Source organism: Haplochromis burtoni, unplaced genomic scaffold (genome assembly GCF_018398535.1).
Source record: "Haplochromis burtoni strain Fernald_Lab_line unplaced genomic scaffold, NCSU_Asbu1 Contig_254, whole genome shotgun sequence".
Classification (NCBI taxonomy): Eukaryota; Metazoa; Chordata; class Actinopteri; order Cichliformes; family Cichlidae; genus Haplochromis; species Haplochromis burtoni.
Genome location: NW_024582615.1, coordinates 595,096 through 621,782, shown reverse-complemented (window position 1 = coordinate 621,782; position 26,687 = coordinate 595,096). Strand labels below are relative to the sequence as shown.

At 37.0% G+C, this 26,687-nt stretch overlaps 1 protein-coding gene across 1 annotated transcript in view; it reads left to right on the top strand.

The window, feature by feature from the left end:
* The window catches only part of LOC102310182 (inactive N-acetylated-alpha-linked acidic dipeptidase-like protein 2), a 563,756-nt gene that overhangs the window by 193,165 nt on the left and 343,904 nt on the right, over window positions 1–26,687 (top strand). The window contains exons 4-6 of the mRNA XM_042227322.1: window positions 18,534–18,710; window positions 20,345–20,522; window positions 22,656–22,817. Coding sequence (XP_042083256.1) covers window positions 18,542–18,710; window positions 20,345–20,522; window positions 22,656–22,817 — 509 coding nt within the window. The 5' untranslated portion in view covers window positions 18,534–18,541. The remainder of the gene's footprint in view (window positions 1–18,533; window positions 18,711–20,344; window positions 20,523–22,655; window positions 22,818–26,687) is intronic.

Below are 26,687 nucleotides of genomic sequence, written 5' to 3'. Positions count from 1 at the left end.
ATTTTGAGCCCATACAAGACCATGTAAAAGTGGTCTCGAGACCGGTCTTGGTCTCGAGACCTCTAGCGATAACCCACATGACCAATAGTAGGTCAACGACCACCTACAAAGAGGACAACCTCCACTAGCGTTGAAATACCTAGGACTCTCCATCTTTTGTTTTTAGAACTGAAGAAACTTATTTGGTAATAGGTGAATCACTTAAAGAATTTGTATTCCATCTTTTTTTCTTAACTGTTTTCCATCTGACATTAAGAGGTAGCACAGAGGCAATCATCCACATTCATCTCTATGGCCTATTTAAAAGCACTTGTTATTTTGAAAACAGATGCCTGTAGACTTTCTAAAGAGGTGAGCAATTATTTTTTTCCAAGGGGAACCATGAGAAACTGGGACTGTTGTGGACAATTGCACCTGAACTCTGTTCTGCTCAATATTCATTGTATCTCTTAATAAACTCCCATTTGTAAGAGTACAGTAGATGTTAGAATTATGCAATAAAAATCAAAAATAGGCAGAATATAAACAACATTTCATCACTGTTTAATCATCATTCCCATTTTGTCATTTTTAGCTCCAGCCTATTCAAGGATGCAGTTACCTCTGCGAACTCCCTGTCATAGTCTCTTCCACTGACAGCATTGCTGCCAGCTTCTTTGTAATCTCAAATTCATTTCAATTATTATCCAATGTACAAAGATGAGTAACTGGACTGTGTTGCAGACACCACAGCTCTCATCCAGAACCAAGGAAAAATTCAGAACTGTCTGCTTTGTTTTTCAGCTGAAGCTCCAGATTTCCCGCAATGTCCTTGATCCTTCTTGTTACAGTTCGCCTGGAGGGGACCAAATTCTCAATTGCTTCTTTTTTCTCAGAGCATATTAATGCAGCATACACCACCAAACACTCTGACAAACTCTTCATCGGTGAATGGATCAATGGTTTTTGCAATTTTGGAGGAATTCAGAAAGCTCCATTCCTGGATTTGTTTGATTTGCTCGTTGTATCGATCAAACAACCCTCTTTTGAATTTTTGATTTAAATGAATCCAGTCTATATTACCAGGGAACTGTTCTTAATGTTGGTGGCTAAAACACAACCAAGGCAACTGATTTTCTTACGAAAATCATTTAGTAAATGACTGTACTAAATAATAAGATAGTGCCTTCTATCTTTCGTGTTGTTTATGCATGAAAAACATTATATCATTTTGATTATCATCCTTTGCTGACTGTAATTGCAGCTTCTCTTACCAGTTCTTGTTTTATAAATATATAAAATATACAAATGTATATAGATTTATCACTGTTAAGCTACTCTTAAAATCATTAATTCGATTTTTATGGATAGCTGATAGTAGAGTTATAGACAGGAAATTGTTATAAAAGAAGCTTGAAGACCACCATGTAGGATGTAGAGCAAATGTAAACATCTAGTTCATTGGCTCAAACTAGATGGCTGTACTGGCAAAGAGAGAGAAAGGCAGTATTACTTCATGCGGCATTAAGGTAAAATTACACATCTCTCTTCAGTGGGTCATTCAAGTTTATAAATATGACATAGAAATGTTTTTTTTAGTTCTCTCCACGAATGAACAAAAATAAAATATATGAAGTCTGACTTTACCATTACCTTAAATAATGTCTTCACTATAATAACTGACATTATGGGGATTTGCTTTTTTGTTTGATATCTTGCGTTATGTGAATATGGAAACAGATGTAGATCCCCTCAATAATAGTCCAGTAATACTTAGACTACACACTCACATATGTGCGCTGTGCATTATGCTCTTGACAAAGGCTCTAAAATGAATATATCCATGCAGTTTGGAGAGTCATTGCCATAAAACCCCAGTTCTACACCTGCTTTATCTGTATATACTTGCCATTGACAACACACAAGCAATGTGATGGTCTTAGTTTTAAGGGAGTGGGAAGGTGACACTGATTATGTGTGTGTATGTGTGCCAGCATGCTGTGACAGTGGCAGGTGATAATGAGTGATGTGCATTAGCTGTTCAGCAGCATGATCCAGGCTATATTTAGCACTAATTGTGTTTTTGTGTACAGAGGGTTTGAGAGAAGGTGTGACTTTCAACAAAGTACAAGTTCATCATAACTGAGTCACAGGGTGGGTGAGCAAAACAACCTCATTTGTCTTCCTGATTTCCTCATGACACTGTTTGTGAAAATGTGGGTGTTCCTCACATATCTTTGCAGAATTAAAAAGTTAGTGTAATGTTAGCCACTTAGTTGATTTTTAAATTAAAACCATGTTGATTCCTTAGAACTTGCAAGACATTTAATCTCTCTTTTAGAATCATCACCTAAAAACGATTCAAGGCAAACCAACATATAACTTGTAAAGGAGAGCGGACACAGGAGTTGTAATTTATTGATTTACAAACTGAATCCATATTTATGCAATGTGATGGGAATTAAAATTTACAACTTCAAACATCAGCATCTGCATTCTGGAACATCTGGATTAGTGAATTTGACTTTCAAATTTAATTAAAATGATTGAATAAAAATATTGCATTGAAATATTTAGGAATAAAAGCCATTTTTATACACAGGCCTCCATTTCAGAAGATCAAAAGTAACTGAACTTACAAGAACACTTATGGCTAGATGAGGCCTGTTCCTTCATTCTTTTGTCCAAGGTTAAGCAAATAAAATATCTGCAGTCAAATCCAAGTGTTGAACCTGCATTTGGTAATTGTACATGTGGAACTCTCAATTTGAGGTCTACAAGAATGTCAGCGCGAATGAGGTCATTGGTAGACTAGAAAACCCAAATAAACCTATCCAGTCTTTTAAGTGATGACGTGATGAATCTTGCCCAAACTACCCTGCGTTTAATATAGCTGTTGTGTATTTAACATGTTTTAATGCTTTGTATCTTGTTCTATTTAATCTCAACAAGCCCCTAAAGACAGTCAGTGATCACTGTCAGCCTCTCTCGGTTATTAACGCTAATCATTTTAAAGCTTAGTTTTTAAAACCTTACGATGTAACTACAGCCCAGCCCATGCAGCAGTATATTAATAACTAACCTCGTATTGTGGATGGATTATCTCAGTTGTTCTCCTGACTGAAGTTTGGTCTGTTTACAGCATCCTGCCATGCAATTACATTTGTCCCTAACCTTCGGGAACCCTCATGTTAACTTTTATCGAGTGGAAAAAAGTTAGCGTTCATCCTCCAGCTTCACTGTTTATATTATGCTAACATAGCTGTTTCGCTAGCAATCACGTAGCACATCATTATATTCCACCTAGCAAAACTTACAAAATGTCACTGCTGTTTAGTTTTCTGTCTTCATTTATGTTGGAAGTGATAGCAGAGCTGTACGTCTTAATTTGTTTCGGAAATCCCTCAGTCAGAACATGGTATATTATATTAAGTGGAAACTAGCGAGCTAACTTCCTGTTAACTTCTAACTAACTTCTAAAATTTCATAAATTCGGTTTTCATGGATGCCTGGATGTTAATGGAAGTTAATCGTGACTCCTGGTAGAACAGCAAAGCTGATCATTTTATTACACATGAAAACATTTACACAGTTTGTATGCTGCTGCGATTGTCTGATTTTGGGACCTGCAGCAGAATTGGGGCCCAGGCATGGCTAATGACATCAGACTTAAAGACCGAATCGGAGAGATACCCAAAACTTTACGAGTGGCCAAATCTACAATATGGTAAACTCTTAAAAGCTCAGCTAAATTAAAATACTTGGAAGACCACAAAAGTGAGTGATTACAGAATTCTTTCCTTGGTTCAGAGAAACCCCTTCACAACATCAAGCACTTCTAACAAACGTTATAGTGTAAGTATTATTTAATTTTATTCATTATAATAATTATGGATATGCAATATTAGTTGATGTTTTTCCATAAATCCAGCAATAAACATGTAACAAAGAATGTCATTGAAAAGAAAATAACATAATAGCCATTGGCTGTTGTTTTTTATGTTCTTGCCAGATGGCTCAGCAGCAGCAGCAACACTCTTCAAATCCATGTGGGGAGTTTCAGCTAAGTTAGTGAGTGACTACACAAGCATTGTTTTAACCTTTTTAACCGAACGTAAACATTACTCTGTAAACAGCCTATTGTCTAAATTACCGAGCTAACAGAGCTACGTAAACAGAGTGAACATGAGAGCTCCCGACTGCAGACGTCAATAATGCAGCGCAATGGAATAATCTCCCGATCTACGCGAAAGTTTTAAACTGCGTCCGGAACCCAGTTAAGGTAAAATAAAATCGATTCAACAAAAATAGTGATGCCGTTCAGTCTTTTTTCACTCAGCTGAACCTTCTCTGTTGCTGTGTGCAGCAGCGTCAGTCACCTCTTTCACACGTCACTCACTCAGCCGGCCATGCACTGCGGTCTCATAAGGAAACTCTGCTTTTTGATGTAAAGTTTTTCCTTGTTCCCGAATACAAATATTTTTTTAAAGTATTTGTTCGAAATAGCCCTCTGGCTATTAGATTTACAAAAGTTTTAATAGCTTCACTCTAACTAGTCCCTTAGGGATTTTGCGTATTCATACATTTTTAAGATAAAGATGGACTAAAATGTGTCCTATTTAAGTGCTGCCATGTTTTCTCTTGCTGAGCATGGATCCAGTGATGAGCAGCTGAAAATACAGCAGGGACTGTAGAATTCTCATGATGTGAGTGTGCTGCTGAAACAAGTGCATTATGTAAGTTGAGTTCAAAAGTCTGTAAATAACAATTCAGAGTATAAAAGGAACGAAAAGTAAAAAAAAAAAAGTTTTAAATGAGGGCCTCTGTTTTTATGTACCACAAAATATAGGTTTCTGCTGCTTATATAGTCTCATATAACACTGAAAGCAAGATCAAGTATATGAGCAATAGATCCTTGTCGCTGTTTGTTGTCCAAGTATTTGTTTGAAATAAGTATTCGTAAAAAACACGTTATTTGTGCCTTTCCAAATACCGTATTCAGGTTCGGCTCCACCCCTAATAGGTGGAGCCAAACTCTGGCACTTTATGATTTAGGGAGGCATAAAGTGTCCTTAAACCAAAACTATATTGTGTTATGTTTGTTTGACTACCATCTAATTCTTTTTTTTTTTCTGTAAACTTTAAATTGAATTTTCTGATTCATTGCTGACCTCTAGCAACATGCCTACACTGACATAGACCTGTGTGTTATTTTGCCAGAGGGCTATTGTCAGTCTCAAAGTACTTTAAGTGCTGTCTGAAAGGCTCACCTCAGGGCAAAAAACATCCCTTTACTGCCATAGCTTGTCTTCTATATCAGGCCATGCAAAGCAGACACTCAGCTGTGGTTCTTGGATCTAGCATGCAATGATTCTGTTCACCACATTATCAAACATCCCTTTAGAATATCAGAACTCACACACTGTCGATATTTTACACCTTTACAACAAGTTTAAATATGTATATAACTAAAGAAGCTCCAAATGATACTTGGATGGCAGGTTGCCTACTTTGAGTTCTTTTTTCATCAATAGTTTCGATATAGTCTAGATATAAAAGAACAAAGTAAATTTAAATTGTGATTGTTCCTGATTCCCATTGTCCTGTATCTGCGAGCTTGACTTGAAAATAGTGCACTTATAACATTTTCTTTTCTTCTTTAATAATTCCCACATTTTAAAGATACAGATAAATTTATTTTCTTGCACTCCTAGCTATAAAGGCTTATTTTACTTTCTTTACTGCTGACTGAAGTCCAGAGTGGATGAGAACTCTCAGCAACAGCTAACTGATAGGCTTGATGTGTAATTAATGGTCTGACACGGGCTAATGAAGCTAATGACGCTAACTGCGCTAGCATATGGGAGCCCCATGGGGATCCACACTTGGCACTCTAATTTAGATAAATGACGCCCCAGGTTATACTGGGCTATTTGCATTTCATTTGGTGGAGGCCATAGAAAAAGAGGGGATTAAACAGGGGATGGATGAGAGAGATCACAGAAAAGGTGTTAAGGGTTGGAAAAATGGGGACATGGAGGTGTTTATTCCAGTGAAGGTGCATGTATGTGTATGCTCTTGCCATATAAAGGGACTGAAAGCTGAGTGGGCTAATGGCAGAAACAGTTTTTGCAGTGTGTGTGAGAGAGAAATAGAGAGAGAGGGCAAAAGAGCACACCACTTAGCCACAACAGTGCATAATATTCTGAATGACTGCGTCATGCAACCAAAACGTCTGCGACACATTTGGGTGTGAACACTATACTTTTAGAACTTCAGATTAGGGTTGTGAGGCAGGACCTGCAGATATAAGATGTAGTCTAGCGCACCATCTTTGTTCTCAAGTTAGTCCTTAACTATTTGATGATGGGGAGGTCCAAATTGTGCAGCTGGGAGAGATCGGTGCCATTCATGACAAATTTCGCACAAGTGGTAGTTATCAAAGTCACAAAAACATAAACGCCTAAAACCAAGATTAGCCAGCAGATGACTGCATTGCATTGAAATGATCGGTGTTATCAAAATTTCACTTTATTTGCTCAACAGATAGAAAGTCTCAAGAATAAAGTCGGGATTATATTTTTGGATTGGATCATCGTAGTATATGAGACATCAAGTGTCAAATCTATGTTGAAACCAAGACATACAATACTTCTTCAAAGAACTTAATTAGATTTACAAAAGTTTCAATAGCTTTACTCTAACTAGTCCCTTGGGGATTTTGCGTATTCACAGTCAGTAATTCATGAAGACACTTCAGATGACTGTCACCAGTTTTACATTTTTAAGACAAAGATGGACTAAAATGTGTCCTATTTAAATGCTGCCGATGTTTTCTCTTGCTGAGCATGGATCCAGTGATGAGCAGCTGAAAATACAGCAGGGACTGTAGAATTCTCATTATGTGAGTGTGCTGCTGAAATAAGTGCATTAGGTAAGTTGAGTTCAAAAGTCTGTAAATAACAATTCAGAGTAGAAAGGGAGCAAAAAGTAAAAAAGTTTTAATCAAGGCCTCTGTTTTTATGTACCACAAAATATAGGTTTCTGCTGCTTATGTATTCTCATATAACACTGAAAGCAAGATCAAGTATATGAGCAATAGATCCTTGTCACTGTTTGTTGTCCAATGTCAGTCACTGAACTCCTTTTGGTCCCTTTACAACTCATCTGCTGTTCTGTTCTGGTGTTTACAGGCAGTTGATTTCATTTCACTCCTGTAGTGCTCCCCACAGCGATCACAAGTGCCAGATGTTTGTTACATTTAGAACTCTGGAACTGGTAGTGTCTGTGCTCGTCTTTGTATTAGCTTAAAAGAATTAAAGGAGAATCAAGAATTAGTCAGTAACAGTAAGGGCTGCTCTCTGAGACTCAGTTGAATCCGCTATAGTATAAACTGCTAGGTCCATAAATATTTGAACAACAACACAGTTTTTGCAGTTTTGGACAGCAAAGATATGACTGAATTGGATACCTTTAGCTTTTAGCTTTAATTCAAGGGTTTAACAAACAGTGCAAAGTGTTACAGTTACACATTTGCACTGTGAGTTAGTTTTGTAGCATTTGGATGAATCTCAGCAGAGAGTGTAGTCCTGCATACTTCAGTTTATATCTATTTTCAAGTTAATATATATATTTATATTCAGTTTATACTATTGATTTGACTGCTTTTATCAGCAGTCAAATCAATAAACACAAGTGACACAGTTCCAATGGCAGCTATATATTCCCATGCCATAATATGATTGTTGGGGTTTCTTTCTAATATTGAAAGGTCTTTACCGTACAATATAAAGCACCTTGAGGTGACTTTCGTAACTAGGAATGCGCTTTAGATGTTTTGATAAAGGCTCATCTTGACTGTTATTGTGTGCAACCAGTGGTTTGCACCTTGTTGTAAACCTTTAATTACAGTCATGCTAAATGCAGTACTTTTTAAACCAATTAAATTAAAGTTGAAAGTTTTTTTTCCTTCAGTCAGATCTTTTTTTCATATTTAAAATAAATAAATAAATAAATAAATATGTAAATGTCAAAATACTTACTTCCTATCTGTATGTGACTCTAACCTCAGTGGGATGTGGAGTCTAGATCCATTTACATAATAATCTTTATTCTGATCTTAACTATAATTTATTTAAAATGTAATTTTCAATTTTCAATCACATTCTCGACAAGCTTAGTGTTCTATTGCTGTTCCACTCATTACCTAACTGTAATTTGGACAAGGGCTTTACACTAGTCTGTTTTTCGATAGTCTTCTTTCCCAATTTCTATAAAAATACTAACAATTTAACCTCACATAAACACATTTCAATGCTGACAAATTTTAGATATTCATAGAATAATATTTATCATTTGCTTCTTTTTTGTTGTTAAATTAAGTCTTTACATTTGTGGTCATCACAAAAAACATAGTGATGGACTGCTGATATCTGAAATGTAAAATGTTATTCAGTGTTTGCCTGCGATACTTTTCCATTAAATATCTGACTGTTCTGTTTTCCAAAATCCACCCACCACGGAACAAGAAAACTTGACCTTCAGCTGTAATGGGCTACATAACCTGTTGACTTGTGGGTAATGCAGTTTTTAATGGACTGGCTTGAACTTTTAGAGTCAGGAATATAGCAAGCATAACAGCATCCAAGAGAACCAAGAGAGAAAACAAGAAAGAAAAATGGTATTGAGAGGAAGAAATACAAAAACACCCTACCAGATAAGAATGTTTGGCTGTTATTGTTTTCCGTGTCTAACATCGTGAGACATGGCCTGTGGTATTCAGGAGATTTAATGCGGAGGAGAGAGTGAGGGATCCATAAAGCCTCTGCTCTCCTCCAACACCCCAGGGGAAGCCATCTTTAATTCATGAACACTATAAAAATAAAGGTTTTTCTCTGATGGCCCTGCAGCCTGTAACAAACTCTCACAGCTACATGGCACCGTGCAGATGTTAATGCTGTGGTTATGGATGGATACCGGCATGCGAGACCCAGGATATATTTTATGCAGAAATGAAGTCTACCTTTGGCTGTGCTGCTAAATGGATTCCAATATGCTTCGTGTTGATTTTTTTTACTCTGCAGAGATAAGACAGACACATGAAGGCTAGACTTTGTGTGGTACCAAGTTAGCATAGCTGGCTAAAATAAAAGAAGCAGTTACACTTCTTAATCTTAGAAAGATCCTATCGAATATAAACCAAGTTTCAAGACTTTCTTAACAAGCCCATATTCCAATTTATATGTAGCACATCAGTTTTGGCATTGGATCCTGTCATAGCTGTTAATCTGAAAGTCTTTTAACAGTAGCAAAACATCTTACTAATTGTGTAATTAACTATTTCTGTTACTATCTATAATGGTGTACTGTCATTTCATTCCTTAAAGTATTTTCCAGTTTGAATGTTGCAGAATCTCCCCCAACACTTGCCACAACTTGGGGGAAAATTGAGATAGAAGCTGGTACTAACTTCTGAATTCTGAATAAGTCTCTGCAAATTAAAAGAAAAGGTGTATAGTTATCTACTGGAAAATCATATGGTATAATACAGTCTAGTACATATGGTACCAAAACATAAAACAGTCCGTGATATAAAAAACCCTGCAGTAAACCTGGTGTGACCTGGGCCTCCCCATAATGACAGCTCACCAAATAGATATATATATATGCCTTGTTCCGGTACACAGCAAAATCTCCAGTGTTAAATTAACACTGGAGAGTGTCTATATGGGTCCACACCTCTGAGTGTTAAATACAACACTGTTGAGTGTTAAATTAACACTTTTGACAGTGTTATATGTTTAAAAGTAACCTAGTCAGTTTTGAAGATTAACAGTGGCTAACACTGAGCAGTGCTGATTTTCTAACACTGGAATATTTCTAACATTTTGAGTTATTTAACACTGGAGATTTTGCTGTGTAGTCTTCTCATTAATACATCCTGGTTGCTTAGTGCCAATGCTGGGTGTTGCCTGAGCCAGTATGGCTTTAGATATGTATCTCTTACTCATGTTCCAAGTTGCGCTTGGGTAGCATGAAGGGCCAGTCAAAAGTGGTCACAGTAGTAATAGGACCATTAGGAGTTGTAACCTCAAAAATTGGAAGAGTTGCTCCAACAGATTTGAGGTGTAACATCAACGGTCTCTGTCCAAGGTACAGCTAAGCTACTCTCGTGTGTGTGTGTGTGTGTGTGTGTGTGTGTGTGTGTGTGTGTGTGTGTGTGTGCGTGCGTGTGTTTGTGTGTGTTTAAGAAAACACAGCAAGACTGACTACAGCATAGCAATATACTCCTGTTTTGTATGCTTTATGCTCTGTAAGTCTACTCGGATGGCATAAATATGTCAGAAAAATTTATTTACGCATTTGATTTAGTTATGTGTAAATGAATTTATATCAACTAGACAGGCAATTTTTAAAATACTATTTTTCACGTCTTCTCAAACTGTTCTCTCCACTTTACTTCCCTTCACTGTCATTGTTGTCTATCTTAATGTCGTGCCTATTTTTTGACTCAAAATGTTTAAAGCAGTGAAGTAAATAAAAATGCAAATATATTTAAACACATTTGTGGGTATGCTTAAAAAGTCACCATTGCCAAACAGTGTTGCCCTGAGAAGGCAGAAAAAAAACCACAATTCTAAACAGACAAAATGAAGAAAACTTAAATGGGACAGTCTCTACACAGACCTTGCACATACACACAGACAAATCACATTGTTTTATTTTATAGTTTATGTCATATCATTTTAATACATTTTTAAGGCAAATAATCTTCCCTTGATCTTACAGCATGTCCTCCTGTGACAAGTATCAAAAACGTGTTTTTTTCAAATGCTGCTTGACCAATTTTGTTTTGTTTTAATCATTTCTAAAAGCATTAACTAGACATTTGGCTTCAGAAAATTTCTGTTGCCAAAGGCCAATGCTCTGCAGAAGAGGGTTAATGTTGAACATTGAATTCATTGCTTATTATACTGATGCACTTTGTAGAATTCATGGTCAGATTAAATTATATTAACAGTATTCTCTCCCTAAACCTTGAGTCACATAAGTGTGAAAAATTATCCATCCATCCATCCATCTTCATCCGCTTATCCGAGGTCGGGTCGCGGGGGTAGCAGCCTAAGCAAAGAGGTCCAGACCTCCCTCTCCCCAGCCACCTCCTCCAGCTTGTCCGGGGGAACACCAAGGCGTTCCCAGGCCAGCCGAGAGATATAATCTCTCCAGCGTGTCCTGGGTCTGCCCCGGGGCCTCCTCCCGGTGGGACATGCCTGGAACACCTCGCCCAGGAGGCGCCCAGGGGGCATCCTTGCCAGATGCCCGAACCACCTCAGCTGGCTCCTTTCGATGTGGAGCAGCAGCTGCTCTACTCTGAGCCCCTCCCGGATGGCCGAACTTCTCACCCTATCTCTAAGGGAGAGGCCAGCCACCCTTCGGAGGAAGCTCATTTCCGCCGCTTGTATCCGCGATCTCGTTCTTTCGGTCACTACCCACAGCTCGTGGCCATAGGTGAGGGTAGGGACGTAGATCGACCGGTAAATTGAGAGCTTCGCTTTTACACTCAGCTCCTCTTCTGTTCATAATTTTTATGGACAGGATTTCTAGGCGCAGCCAAGTGGCGGAGGGCTTTCGCTTTGGTGGCCTCAGAATCTCATCTCTGATTTTGCGGATGATGTGGTTCTGTTGGCTTCATCGGGTGAGGGCCTCCAGCTCGCACTGGAACGGTTCGCAGCCGAGTGTGACGCAGCGGGAATGAGGATCAGCACCTCCAAATCTGAGGCCATGGTTCTCAGCCGGAAAAGGGTGGAGTGCCCACTCCGGGTCGGGGATGAGTTCCTGCCCCAAGTGGAGGAGTTCAAGTATCTCGGGGTCTTGTTCGCGAGTGATGGGAGAAGGGAGCCGGAGATCGACAGACGGATTGGGGCTGCGGCTGCAGTAATGCGGACGCTGCACCGGTCAGTCGTGGTGAAAAGTAGTTATATCAGCAATATTATCTGGAGTTTGTAAGGATGTTGCTGTATTTTGCTTTGCAAGCTGTGACATGAGTTTTAACCTTAAAGCTGTACCAAATCCACAATGATATGGATAAATAATAGATGACCCATTAGAATGGGGATATGTTGCACATTGAGAATATAACCGAATACAACCCTTGTTAGAAGTTTAGAGTGTAAAAGGTTTACATTGGGACATTAAAGGTGCCTGTAATTCATGCTGCCAAAGTTAAAGAAAATGCCTGGCATGACGAAAAATGCCATAGTACCAAAAAAAAAAAAAAAAAAAAAAGATTGTTATTTTTTTCCTAAATACTGACTTAAACCAGACAGTCCCATGTATCTGTTAGCAAATAAGCCTGCATTTTAGCACTCCCACTCATGCAAGGAGCAAGGACCTCATTTCCTACCAACCACCACAGAATGTGAACAGAGTCTTAATGGAGATGCTTGATTATTCCATTACACTGCTGTTTGCTCTTCTTATTTGTCCCCAGTGGTCTTACCCTTTCTTGCATTAACCTAGAATACTACTGGGACACACATCAGGGTGGAAATGATTTTATAATTTGTGTGTATTGTACAGTATTCGTGGATCTGAAAGTATACAGTGAATGGCAAATTTGAGGTTTTTTAATGCATGATTTATGTGAAAAAAATGAATAATTTGTGGTCTGTGCTTCTCTGTGGCAGGGAGGAGGAAATCCATGATTGACAGCATACTTCCTGCTCTGTAAGTACGGCAGCTGACAAGGTCGTGTCAAATGAAATGATTGGTGAGGAGAAGTGTTTGGGAAAATATTCTTTTTTTCTCTCTCACTCTTTGTCTCTGCCCTGATCACACTAAGTGTATTCAGCTGTGTCTAGAGCAAACTGGCGATGCAGTAATTTATGAATGAGAGGCGAATAGTAGTGAAAGGTAGCAGATACAGCAGATGGCCTGTCAATCTGCTTAGAGCTGAAAGACAAAAGTTGAATGACAACTTTGTTCCTCAAGCCTGCATTTGTCCTGCTATATAAATAGTAATCTTACACAAATACCTGTGCAAGTATTTCATATCAGAAGAACAATTTGATGAGGGTCTTTGTCCCAGCATACCAGTGCTATTGTTCTACACCTCTTCAAAGCAACAGATCTGTCTGATTATGGAGCGCTCTCTCTGAAGGTCAAAGAGTAGCTTTTGCATCAGGCGTTTCATTTGCTATCCAAAATTAGTTCTTGGTTTGACTCTGAAATTGATTGCTATTAAAAAGCCTACTTTGAATTGTAATTGCACATAATAGAGCCATTTAAGACTCATTGAACAAACTATGTAATTGTTTTGGGCAGTTTTCTCCCTCACTATGGCTGCTCAACATGTTTTTTTATGTCTTAGCATATTTGCCTAAAATATGTTGCTATAAAATCGATCTACTAAGACATCTACTACTTCTACTTCACCAATGTAAATTATATAATATAAACAACACACAATTGAAATTAGCAGTGAAACTAGCACTAGTGAAAATTTTAAATAAATTCCTAAAATATGAAAAGACAAACGATAAAATGAGGGGCTAGATATTATACACAACACTGTAACCAAGGAACTTGTTAATGCTAGTCATTCACAGCAGCTTTTAAAGTAAGTTAGCCTAGTTGTAAGCAGAACAATAAACCTTGTCTACAGCTAGTAATGTACAGCTAAACATTGCAAACTTGCATCAAATTCCCCAGAAGTGGAATATCCAGCAAAACGTTCAGAGATTTATTTTTCCTCCATGAACTTCAATTCCATTGAATAAAACTGAGTTTGAGTTTTTCCATTTAAATGCTGATATGTCATAGATATTGCACTCAAGTCATTGCTCAGCAAAAAGCGTAGCTTATGATCCTTACATTTTCTTAATGTCAATCTCTAATTGGATTTTTTTTTTCTCAAATTTAACTGCAGATTATTCCTGAAATTATTGTTGGTTTCTAAACCTACAATTTAATGTAAAGGTCTGATATAATGACGATTATAAATAAATGATAAATGTATGAAGTTATAGTGTCGATAGTTGAATGCTGCACTTTTCCTATAGGCTTTGAATTTTATATGAACGTTTTACTGCACACATGCTTTTAATTTGTTAGAGAAATGTAGCTGCTATGCCTACATCCTCTGAAATGATGTGTCTGTCACCTCAATTAAGATCAAGTCAGAAAAGGCATACAGATGGCAATACACTGGCACTGTCAAATGTTGTTACACTTCGAAATGAAGCCGTGAGCTCAAAGAGCAACATTTTGTTTTACTTCTGAAAGCATAACGAGCCTTAAAAATTCTGTGACATGTTCAGGCAAACCCATGGGCAAAAGTTGCCCCCTCGCTACATCATTTATTGAAAAAGAGCTTTAAAGTGTGGTGATGTTTTGGTTACAGCTGGGAGATGGCATCTAACTCGAACTGACAAAGAGTGGAGTGGGTGTTGGATGAAGAGGAATAGTTATCTTGATTTTGAGATTTTTGTGGTTTGCTCAGGTGTGACACCAACAGTTTGCTGATTGTGTACTTAAAACTCCACTGGAACAATGGTGATTAATGTAATCGTGTTTTATTCAACTACTTTTGATTAATGTTGATAATTGGAAATTAAATTAGAATGTCAGTTTAATTCAATGGTTACTTTTATTAACAGGCATATTATGTATTTAAGGGATTATTGGTATTACAGTTTGTCAGGATTTCTTATTTTAACTTTCAGGAACTTTAAAGACAGCAGTGGTTAGCATTGCACATTTCTAAGAATAAAATTAACTGAAAAAAAAACCAATGTGTCTTTTTGTGGATTAGAGAAATCAAGAAGCCTTCAGTAAATCAAAAAATTTATTTTAAGACAAATACTGGGAGGAGTGAACCAAATTGCCAAATTAATGCTAAATTAAGTGACACCATGTTTAATACAATTTTGGATTAAGATGTACAGGAAAAGTTGAAAATTACTCAATAATTGACATGAACAGCAACAATCAATCAACATCAATTTGTGATGTCAATGATGCTGGTAAAGTTATCCAGATTTTTGCTTTTCCTAATGTCAATAGAAATATAGTAAAAATAGATGGTTATTTGTCCATTTATTTATACTTTTTGTCTTTTCTGTCCATGGAATTCAGTCTGAAGTACATATATGGAAACTTAAGATATCCTGAACATCTTTTAACGTAACATGATCAATATTGTGTTGTGCGAATATATATGTATATACATATATATTTTAAATCTGTGGATGTCACATGAAAAATCGATATGAAAAATGCAACAAGTTAAATTACATGTACAAAAAAAGATAAAAAAGAGTGGGAATCTTATAACTCCTGCAGTGATAGGTATCAAGTGAAAGCCACTGCATTGTGTGTGAGGCTGTAACAGAAGGTCAGCAGTTAAATGAACTTTTGTTCCATCTTACTGAGAGGAGCCTTCATCTGCATTGAGCTAGAAGTAATGAAAGTGTGGTAGAGCATTGAAGATTGATGCCAAGGAACTCCCAGACCTCTTTCCTCTGCTTTTTACTCTCTCTTATTCATCTATAAACACTCTGTTCTTTCCTTGCTTTCTGTTTTCAACTATGTTTCTTTGTATCTCTACCACTGCTTTTGTACCATTTTCACTGTATCCGTCTTCTCTCTTCTCTAAAACTCTTCATATAATTGTCACACTCGCATGTCTCCTCTCTATCTAAATCCCGCTTTGTAATCACTAAAAAAGAAACCGATGCAGTGTCTAAACAGGGACAATTCAGATCTGTAATCGATTTACAGCTCCTCTGAGCTATAAAACGATAAAATCACAATCATTAGTATAACCAACAATTGTTGTGCTCTTTTGTTATTTTGGTTTTTAGGGTAAGTGCAATAATTGCCTCTGCTAATACAAAGAAAGGAAAAAAACACAAAATATACTGTTCTTTATATGTTTGTTGATTTACTTGTAGTTATTATTGGCATTGTTAATACTGACTGTTATACTGTATACATGTAGTCATATGTCTGGTGACGATAAACATAGGCTTATCTTGTATATATCTGTATATTGCATTGTAAAACTTGAAAAATAAATACAAAATAATTTATTTGTTGAGATGTTTGTTAAGATGAGGTCAAATGTCATCTGGCTTTATCTCTGTGAGTAGCATCTTGCATCCTTAGCATGGCTTTGACTCACACCGGGCACATTTCTGATGTTTGTTCTGTGCATAGTTTTTCCTTTTTTTTCCTGACTCCGACTTCCTGTCCGTTTTTATTTATTCTCTTCAGCTTGATAAAATTGTGTACAGAAAGAGGTCCAGCATCACTGTTTAGCAACGCTAAACAGTCCCTTTCTGGGACACATCCACACCCAAAATTTGTCTGGAGCAACTCTTGAAAGGGGGTTAAAGTAACCACAGTTGTAAGCCCATTCAATTGCTAATAAGAATTTTAAAATTAAATGGCCTAGTGTAAAGAATACTTAAGGACAAGTAACATTACAGTATAAAAAGGCTTAAGATAAGTACAATTACACAAAAATGACTGCAGTAATGAGAAGAGTTGTAACTTATTCGCAACCAATTTAGTTGCTATTTCAAACCCGCATCACCGACTTTCATGTCAACATGATTATCTGCTAGGGAGTGTGGCTCCCCACACTCCCTAGCAGATCGTTACATGGAGAAACCTTTGGAATGCAAGCATGCTGATCCACACAGGTATGCACACAGGTATGCACACAGGTGTACACACGGGTATTCACAGACGCGGACTACAGCTTTCTTGGCTGCTGCCTCAAAGCACATTGTGCGCTGTCTATCTTGTGTGCTGCACAGTATCGTTTATTATTTAGTATCTACTGATATCTACTGCTAGCTAGTTTATTGTGATGGTGCCGTTTTTTTTATTATGTTGCTCTTTGTTGTTTGCTTTCTCTTCTGTTTTTTTTCTCCATACAGGTGACCCAGGTGGTTTTTTTTTGTTTTGTTTTTTTCTTTCTTCCCCCCCCTGCTCACCGTCTCTTCTCCCCTTTGGTTTTCTTTCTCTCCCTCTCTTTCTTTCATTCTTTCTCCCTGTCCTATCCCCCAGTCATGTCTGTCCCGTTTGTAGCAACTGAAAATAAGATATAATAATTATAATAAAGGTCAATCAAATGGACCAATATGGCAAGGCCATGATGATCCACTTGGTAAAATAAATCCGCTTGGCATCTTTCTTGGCCTTAAGACAACAATTCTGATGGCTAAAGATCCAAATGGGACACAAAAAAAAAAAAACAAAAAACATGATTATCTTTTTGTGTCCTTTCTTCTTTCATTTTTCTTTGATCCAGTTAGCATTGAATAAACTGCCAAGTATGAACTGGTCAATTTATGCAGAATAAGGGCCAGTAAGTTTGACAGCCAGTCTGGTGCTGTTCTTTATTTATTCTCTCTCTCTCTCTCTCTCTCTCTCTCTTTTTTTTTTTATCCTACCACAAGCGGTTATTGATTGGGCAGTTAATTTGCCCATTCATGGTGGACTTTGATGGAATAGCGTATAAAAAGCACTGTTAAACTTGATGACATGCTGAGACACTAGCTGGGAGATTTTATAAACCTGATCTTCACTCAGATAACACAGACACATACACAAACAGACACGCAGTCAATGCATGCATGTGATACCAGCCACACTGAGATTTAATGATGCTGTTAAGGAGCTGTATTGAACCCAGAGTTGGTTTTACTGGCCAAAACACAACCAACACGTATACTATCCTACAGTCTCGACAAATTCTGCATGCACAAACACAAATTTCCACACACACACACACTTACATTTACTTAGATCCACTACTTAACTTGCCTTAACAGCTTGTAACCGGCCTTCTCTCTGTCATTTTAATGTGTATAAATGAATCGCAGCCCCCTGTGGTGCTTTTACTCTTCATAATTGTGTGCTGAGAGGCTCTGGTCAGTCACTTAACCCAAGCAGCTTTTAACCACATTTATCAAATTTTATTCTTTGTCCCACACAAATGTAACATCCATTACCTTAAGTCAAATGAGGCAGTTTTAATCCGACCCAGGTGGTGGACTTTCATTGCACACTGCCTGGCTTACTTCCAAATAAGTCTCAGTAGACACTGCGTATGTCAATATATGCAATATGCTATCATTGTCTAAAATGGACTGCACTAAGAATCTGCTCACTTTTTTGGTCATTAAAAGTTGTTGCAACCATTGTATATGTTTTTTCCTTTTTATTTTTACTTTCAGATAATGAGAGGAGATGATGCTTTTAAGGAAGGCTGATCTATTATGCTCTATTTCAGCTGAAGCAAGTGATTTATAGCTCACATTCATAGTGGTATTAAATATAAGAAAAGGCAAAAGAATGAAAGTCCTGTGATCTCAATAAGAAATAACATGGAAACATTTGCACCCAAAGTTGTACGAGGATTTTAATGTTTCCTTCATGAAACAATTTTATTTTTTTATAGCATCGGAAACATTTCTTATTCATTTGAAACTTGTTATTATATAAAATAAAACCAGTTTAAATTATTTGCATGTGTGTTTCAGGTAAGATAATGGCATATAGGAAGGTGTGTGATGCCCAAGGTGGTCCGCTGGTCGGTGAGGTTCTGCACTGCTCTGGAGGTCTAGACCTTGACTGGGATCTGGACAAGGAAGAGCTGCAGGAACCGGGGCCAAGCATGGACCGCATGCAGATGCAACATATAGACTGCCAGAGATCAGGTGAGGTTTGATTTCATTTCATTTGCAATTCCCTTTAACACTTTCTGTTTGATAAGATATCTGCTAATGGTTTTAAAACCTTTTAAGTACCCTAAAGCAAAACTTGAGTTTCTAAGCTTTGAATGTCTCCGTTTAAGTTGTGCCTGAAGTTCAGTATAAGCAAAAGCTCTCTATCCTATGCCTTCTGAAGCAAGTAGGCTAATCAGTTTAATGACTGAAAACCAAATATTGATTATTTTGTCTGTTTTCTCCTAATTACAGTAAAAGGTACATATTAGAAAGTTATAACCCAATCCAATCTGCCTGTGGTTAAAAAGACTGAGTTTCAAATTCTTTTCAGTATGATTGGCTTTATTATTGCCTGAGATTAATTCCATGATGATGTGCTAATATGCTCACAATGGTTATTTATTTGACATTAGTTCAGCATGTTAGCATTTACCTCCCTAAACTGAGTTTGATGTAATGTTATGGTTTTGGCAGAGAAAACAAACAAGCTAACTAACAAAAGTATTGAACCCTTTTAATCTCATGACTGATTGATTAATTGATACTTTTATTTTGAACATGTAAATATAACTAAAATGATAATTCATAACTATATACAAGTCTACACACATACAATACACTCATAGAACACTTTTACAAACCAAAACGAGCTACATTTTTACATTGGCCTATAAACCCTGTGATTAAGACCCCACTAATACATGTGCCTTGTAAAAATGATCTCTTTATATTTGTTTTTTAAACTGAGTTGTGTTTGAAATTATATCCATGTAACGAATACTCTAAGGAGCTTGGAAAGAAAAGCGGCTGGATTTCTTTAAGTTGCTTGAAGACGTTTCCCCTCTCATCTGAGAAACTTCTTCAGTTCTAAGGTCAAATGGTGGAGAGTCCCAGACTTAAGTCCTGTGGGAGTATTCCCCCCACAAGGTACAATGGACCACCTAGTGATCCTCTACCTAATCACATGAACCAAGGTGTTAAAACGGGTGTAGGTCATAATCAGCCAAAGTTCCGGGTGAGCTCATTGTGAAACCTAGCCCCACCCTATCATGTGATTTCCTGAGGTCAGATGGCTCAGGATGTGAGTGGACGTTAAGGCATCTGGGAAGGGATCTCAAAACTGGAGATGGCAGAAAGTTGATGTCGTAAGCCACCGCCTCTGTTCAAAGATGGTCATGCACAGTGGACATAGATGGCTTCTTTCACTCCTCTTTCAAACCATCTGTCCTCTCTGTCCAAAATGTGAATATTGGCATCCTTGAAAGAGTGACCTTTGTCCTTTAGATGCGGATGGACAGCCAAGTCTTGTCCTGTGGAGGTGGCTCTTCTATGTTGTGCCATGCGTTTATGAAGTGTAACAAATACCTTAATGAATACTTTCAGCTTGGGTTACTCTCGCCTTGATCAACATAAATGAAGACAAGGCTTCATTAGAATACAATTATACTGCTCCATCACAGAGGGACACATTTTCTATATTCGTGCTGTTTATTGTTTTTAATCTTATGAAGTTATGTAGCGTTGTACTTTTTTTAACTTCATCTTTACAATTGTTCCACACACGAACTCCTGTGACAGTAATGCTGTAATGTTGACTTTAATTGTGTTCAATGCTATAATTTCAGGGTGTTCAGACCCTGGTCCTGACCCTGACCCTGAACTGATGGAACCCATCCAGCCCTCTGTATCAGTTTCACCACATGGACGATTTGAACGACTTCAAGAAGATCCCAACTACATCTCCCACTTCACCAGGGCTCCTGGACATAAAGGACAAAGACGGCTGCACTGTTTCCTAGTCAAGTAATTCAAGAAGCACTGTACCTGCCCATACTCACCTTTGTAGAATTTCTTTCACTTTTGAACTTAGATTATATTGACAGTTTATGCATTACAATGATGTAGCAGATGATAATGAATAAGATATAGGAGTTTAAATATGGGAACAAATAAGACTGGAAAATAGAACCATGAAGCTATAAAATAAATATGGTGTAATTTCAGAATGGATGCCATTGCGTTTCTTGGTTATTACAACATACTTTTGCTCTATATCCTGCCTTTGACAAAACTTTGCAATAGCATTATTATAATTTAAAAAAAAAAACAAATAAGCAAGGAAAGAGTAGCAATGCAATTTTGGAGTGAGTTAAATTTTAACCCATGCAGTCAAATTTTATCGTTTAAACTCTGTGGACAAGGCATTCAGGGCCTTCATTTGCTAGAAGGTAATGAAAACACTGGTCCAGGAAACATTTTTTTCCTCTTGTCTAACTTATGAGATCAACCTTTGCATTACTCCATAAAAAAAAACACTGTCCATTTCCCTAACCCTTAAAAAAGTTTCAACCACTTCTTAGTTTCCCTGTCCCTTCAAACAAACTGAAATCAGCTGCAAAAAATGCAAATAACAGCACAATTGGAACCATAATGTAATTACTGATTTTAGTAGAGTAATGCACTGTTACATTACTGCGTTACTGATAAATGTAATGTCATTACATTATTCTTATTGCATCTTTGGTATCTGTTACACCCAACACTGATGACATTTATCTGTTTTTATTATATGACTCTTGCCATTCGTGTCTATACCAATGAATATTTGTTCCCTGCATATTAATTGAATTGAAAGTGGAACTAAAAAGTCCTTGTCCTTTTTCCTCTCACTGTTGACGCTAAACATCATCTAATCTGAATGTTTCACTGAATTTACTTCTTCCTCTCGCTCCTTCTCCCATGTCTAATTATTACATACTGTATCTATATTACCCTACTCAGTGCCATTAATGTACTATATGAGAAAGTTTGGGAATGGTCCCTGTGTTCTTAGACGTCCTGTAATTGACAGCACCTGCTAGAATGCCTTTTGAATATTAAACTTTACATTATGTGCAAGCATTGTTTTACTTTTAAGACTCTCAACTTAGTTAGATGACTCTATTGATCTGTATTTCCTCAAGACAACAGTAAGTTTATGAGGAATACTTATGACCAGAGTTATCAGTTGTTACTTTCATTTTTTTGTTATAATGTTTCGTAATAAATGTTTGGTGGTTCTGAAATAAACAAGCTGTCAAATAAGACTGAATTTTATGTACAAATAAACCATTGTTTCAACTCATTTAGGGACTTACAGGGGGGTGTGAGCAATGCACTTTTCTCCAAATTGTGTTTCCAACTTCTTCATCTAATCTTCGATGTCAGAAGCACATATTACCATACACATATATCCAAATGTGTTTTTTAAATCAAGAAGATAATAAGTCTTAGAAAGTGTACTACAATGAGATTTTCAGCAATATAGTTAATATGATTAAAAGCAAGAAGAAGTCTGCGTTATAAAGGACTGACTTCGGTTGCAGGACTAATCGAGTCCGGCATATGCAAAATACAGGCTGTTTAATGTTGTTAAATAGTCAGCACTGATTTTATAAATTTGTTTATTAAGGAACAAAAAATTATTCTCAGTGTTTAAAAAAATAATCAAACAAAAAAAAATCCACTTTATATTGGCATGTATGTAGGTGTAGATCTCAATTTAGTGTATGGATATTCTACAGCAGTTCTTTACCTAGGTCTCAGATAGATTAAGAAGGGTAAACTAATTATCTGGATAATAAATAATATATGAAGCCAAAACTAAATATGCATCAGATAGGCTGTGAACATCAGATAACACCTTAAGCAGCTGCAAGCTTTGGTTGTCTTTAGAAATTAAGGTATTTACATTTTGTAAACATAACAGATTTTTTTCAGTATGACTCAGGGATAGGCCAAGATCAAAAAGATATATACATTCCTAGCGAAAGCCAGATGATACTGATTATTACATTATACAAATATATCTAATACATCTTAATAGCATCTTTGATTGCTTATATAATAGAATAACTTTAACATTAATATGTGATTGCTCCCTTCTCTTCTTTGTAGATACTTCCTGGCAGGGGTGGCTCTTTTTGTCCTTGGTGCCCTGATTGGTTGGTTTACTCACACATCTACTATCAAATCACCTGTTCTGCCACCCGACAGCTCCGACCTGCTGGAGGAGTTGTTAAAAGGAATTACCGCTGACAAGATAGATGCCCTTCAAAAGTAAGCCCCCAGTTTCAAAATTTACATTGCCCTTCTTGAATTAAATGCTTTTCTTTGAAACCACTCTTTCAAAAACACTATTCAGCTCAGTAAGGTTTATGTACAGACTAATTGCGTTATCAATGGTGTTATCATAAAGGGAAAGCAATATGGCTATGATGGAGTAGGGCCGAATGATTTTTTTAAAAGAAGTAACACAGGTGGACAGAGAGGAAGTCTCTGTCTACCCGTCTGAGGGCCCCTAACTTCACTATTATTTTCACTTGTTACCTTCTAGCCAGACACTGATCTATTTATAGCCAAAGAAGAAAGAAAAGATCCAGAGATAGCAGAAAGAGAGAAAGGGGAGAAAATGAGAGATAAAAAAGTAGCAGGTAACAAATCTTTTTTTCTTTTTTTAATTTATTTATTTTTCTAATACTGATACAAACCTCCAACCTGAACGTTGTTTTCTCCAAGCCAAAGGATCACAGGATGCCTGGGTGTATGTGTCTGTGTGAGATAACAGGCTTTGCCACTGAACTGAAACAATCATGTCACCATGGTTTCTCTCTGAGTTTTCCATGCTTTTTATAATTTATTTTCTCACATTTATATTTCATGGTGCCAGAAACACCCCCATCCAACCTTCCATAACCACCAAAGCTACCCACACACACACTTACACACTACATCTCTACCATCTGTGTGAATGATGAAGTTTTTCTCCATCGCAGCTATCAGTGAATTTAAATGGTTATTTGTTGCTCCTGTCAGTCCTTCGTGGAAGAGTTTGTCATTTATTATAACTAAGAACATCAACACATATGACTAATGTTTTAGATAGGTGAAGCATGAAATTAGAGGAGTGGTCTGCATTAAAAAATGGTGCTAAAATAGAATGTACATACGTCATTGTCTTTGTAGACATTATGGACACCCAGCTTTGTGAACACAATAACTCGAGAACAGGACCACACAGGATTTTCAAATTGGTAATATTAGTAATAGCATCTGATAAAAATGTCAAAAAAGTACCATTACCTCATGGTAAGGAATCCGATCACTAGAGAAGGAAGTCTTCTAGGACATACCCTAACTGGATCATCTAGAAAGATGAGAGGTAGCACTAGCGCCAGTTTTTTTTGTTTTTTTTTTGGGGGGGGGGGGGGGGGGTTGTGACAAACAACCCTAAAACTAGCCCTCATGTATCAATTCCTCTCAGTTTCCATTAAGGATATATTTAGGCTTTCTTTAATAATGGGAAAAACAGTTTGTTGGGATGCTGTGAAAAAAATCAGAATGCAGTTTAAAACTAAAGAAAGAAGGCAGAAAGAATTATCTATATGAAATATTACAGGGGTAAGGTAAAGGTGGCAAAGCTAAACACAACTCATGCACATTTTATTATTTAGTTCCAATGTACAGCACTTTGCATCAGCTGTGGTTGTTTTAAAGTGCTTTTTAAACAAAGATGATGATGATGATGATGATTGCAATTTTAGAAATAGTGATGCATGTGTGGTAAATGAATTGATTCCTTTATAGCGCTTTTGTACTCTTCCAGAGCGCTTTATACAACATTCACCGATTCACACCAGCACTTTTTCCCACCTAAGCTTAAGTGCTTTCTATCCAACATTCACACACATTCATACTCTGATTGATACATCAGAGAGAAAGTTGAGGTTAGTATCTTGCCCAAGGATATTTGGCATGTAGACTGGAGCAGCCATGGATTGAACCACCAACCTTCTGATTAGATTATGCTTTACCTCCTGAGCTACAGATGGGGCAATTGCGGCTCAAGAGCTGGCAGTTCGACCACCGGCTCAGACAGTCTCAGTCGTTGTGTCCTTGGGCAAGACTGAGACTGAGACTGTGAATGTGTGTGTGTGTGAATGGGTGGATGGCTGTATGTAGTGTAAAGTGCTTTGGGGTCCATAGGGACTAAGTAAAGCACTATACAAATACAGGCCATTTTACAGATACCCCTGTATCAATAGTATATGTATGAATAAAAGCAGCCTCAACATAGAACAACAGAAACTTGTGTAGACAAACAGCAGGTCCCTGTGCCATCATCCCTCTTTCTCTGGTTCAAATTTGCAAATACATCAGGACTTTTGCCTGGATCCAGTCCAATAGATGTGGTTAGCCACAAATAAATGATAAATTATTGTAGCAAATATTCTTAATCATTTTCTCTTGTTTCTCTATAATTTTACTTCAACAATCCTTCACATTTACACCCACAACTTCAAGGCTATTATTGAAAAAGCTTCACAGTTAAAGGTGAAATGTGATCATTACTACACTTTGAAGGGGGTAGTATGTAGTTTTATATTGCCATTCATTGAAACTGATGGCATTTAGGGTTTCTCCAGTCATCTCCGTCATCAATTACGATAATGATTCTATATTCACAATCATATGTTATGATAAAAATCTGTTATTTATGGACTCTTTACATATAGATAGATACTTTAGGTATCTATATTTTGGTTCAGTGGATATTCCCATATTTGCTTAACCTAGAGTCTGATCATTCCTTTTTTTTACTATTTACTTTATCAGGCACAGAAAACTGTGAAAAAAAGCTATCTGACTTTGTGTTGAGTCTGGGATAGCAAAACTAAGACGGGAGCAGACAAAGCAAAAGAGACACATGAAAGGACTTCTGAAGACAGAGAAAGATGTAAGAGGAAAAAGGGGAGTCTAAGGAGATGATGGCGGAAGGGGAGCGTATTTAAACAGCTTTGCTTGACTAGACAGGGGAAATATCTTCGTGTGAATTAATTACTGTTTGGTTTGCAGGAATCTCCCACATTGAGTGATTATTACATTTGCATGAATAGCTCCCATATTCAACAAATAACAATCAGTGTACATATTGTTTGGAATTGTGACTGTCTTTGCACAAACTAATTAAGTCCCCTTTTGTTTATTATATAATATTTCCAATCTTTGGCCTTGTTTCTTAGCAAAATAGGGGGTGTCACAGCAGAAGAGAACAGACTTTTTTTTTCCAAGCTTGTCACTGTATAAAGTTTATGCAACCAATTCTTTTTCAATTTACACTTCAAAGAGGTGTGTAAGCAAGCAGAGCTACTTTGAGAGAAAATGGATTAAGTTCAAATCCTTAGAAGATGGGCTGTCACTGCTAGTATCTTTGCCTGTCTAATACTTATATCTCTCCTGCTAATTATACTCCTGTAATAAATTTTTGAGCTATATGGAAGTACATTTTTTGGTTGTTGCTTTTCTGCATACAGGTCTGCACATATCTCAAATGTGAACAACTGCCTGTGGTTTTTAAGTTTTTAGAGATTTGAGGAGTAAATTACGACTGCAATCACTGCAAATTCCGGTTTGGTGATATGATCAGATGGCAAATCTTTATCTAGCTGATTTAGTCTTATCTAGATGATATAGATCTTGCTGTGCTAGCACCAGAACAAGGAGTAACATACATCACAAGCTAATAACACAAAAGTGAATAAAAAAAAAAAAAGCTTAAAAGTGGACTTTTAAGCTTTGTGGAAAACTGCAATTTTAGATAACTAGCTAGCAGATGATGGCTGTTAAAACAGTGAATCTGTCTCTATTTAGCTCCATCTACTATTTTGTGTGAGTTTCTTTGTAAATTGCCTATCGCTTGACTAAGTGTGTCAATTATTTTTGTTGTACATTTTTATGTGATGCTAATGACCAATGCAGAAATTTGAACTTGCATAGTTCAAATGTCTTGATGTCTGACATGCTTTTTGGACAGTACCAGTTTTCTCTGCATATTTGGAAAAATAATGAAAATTATAATGAAAATAATGAAATTATACATGTTTGTTGACTGAATACATGTTTGTTGTTCTTTGGCAGTAGAACACATAT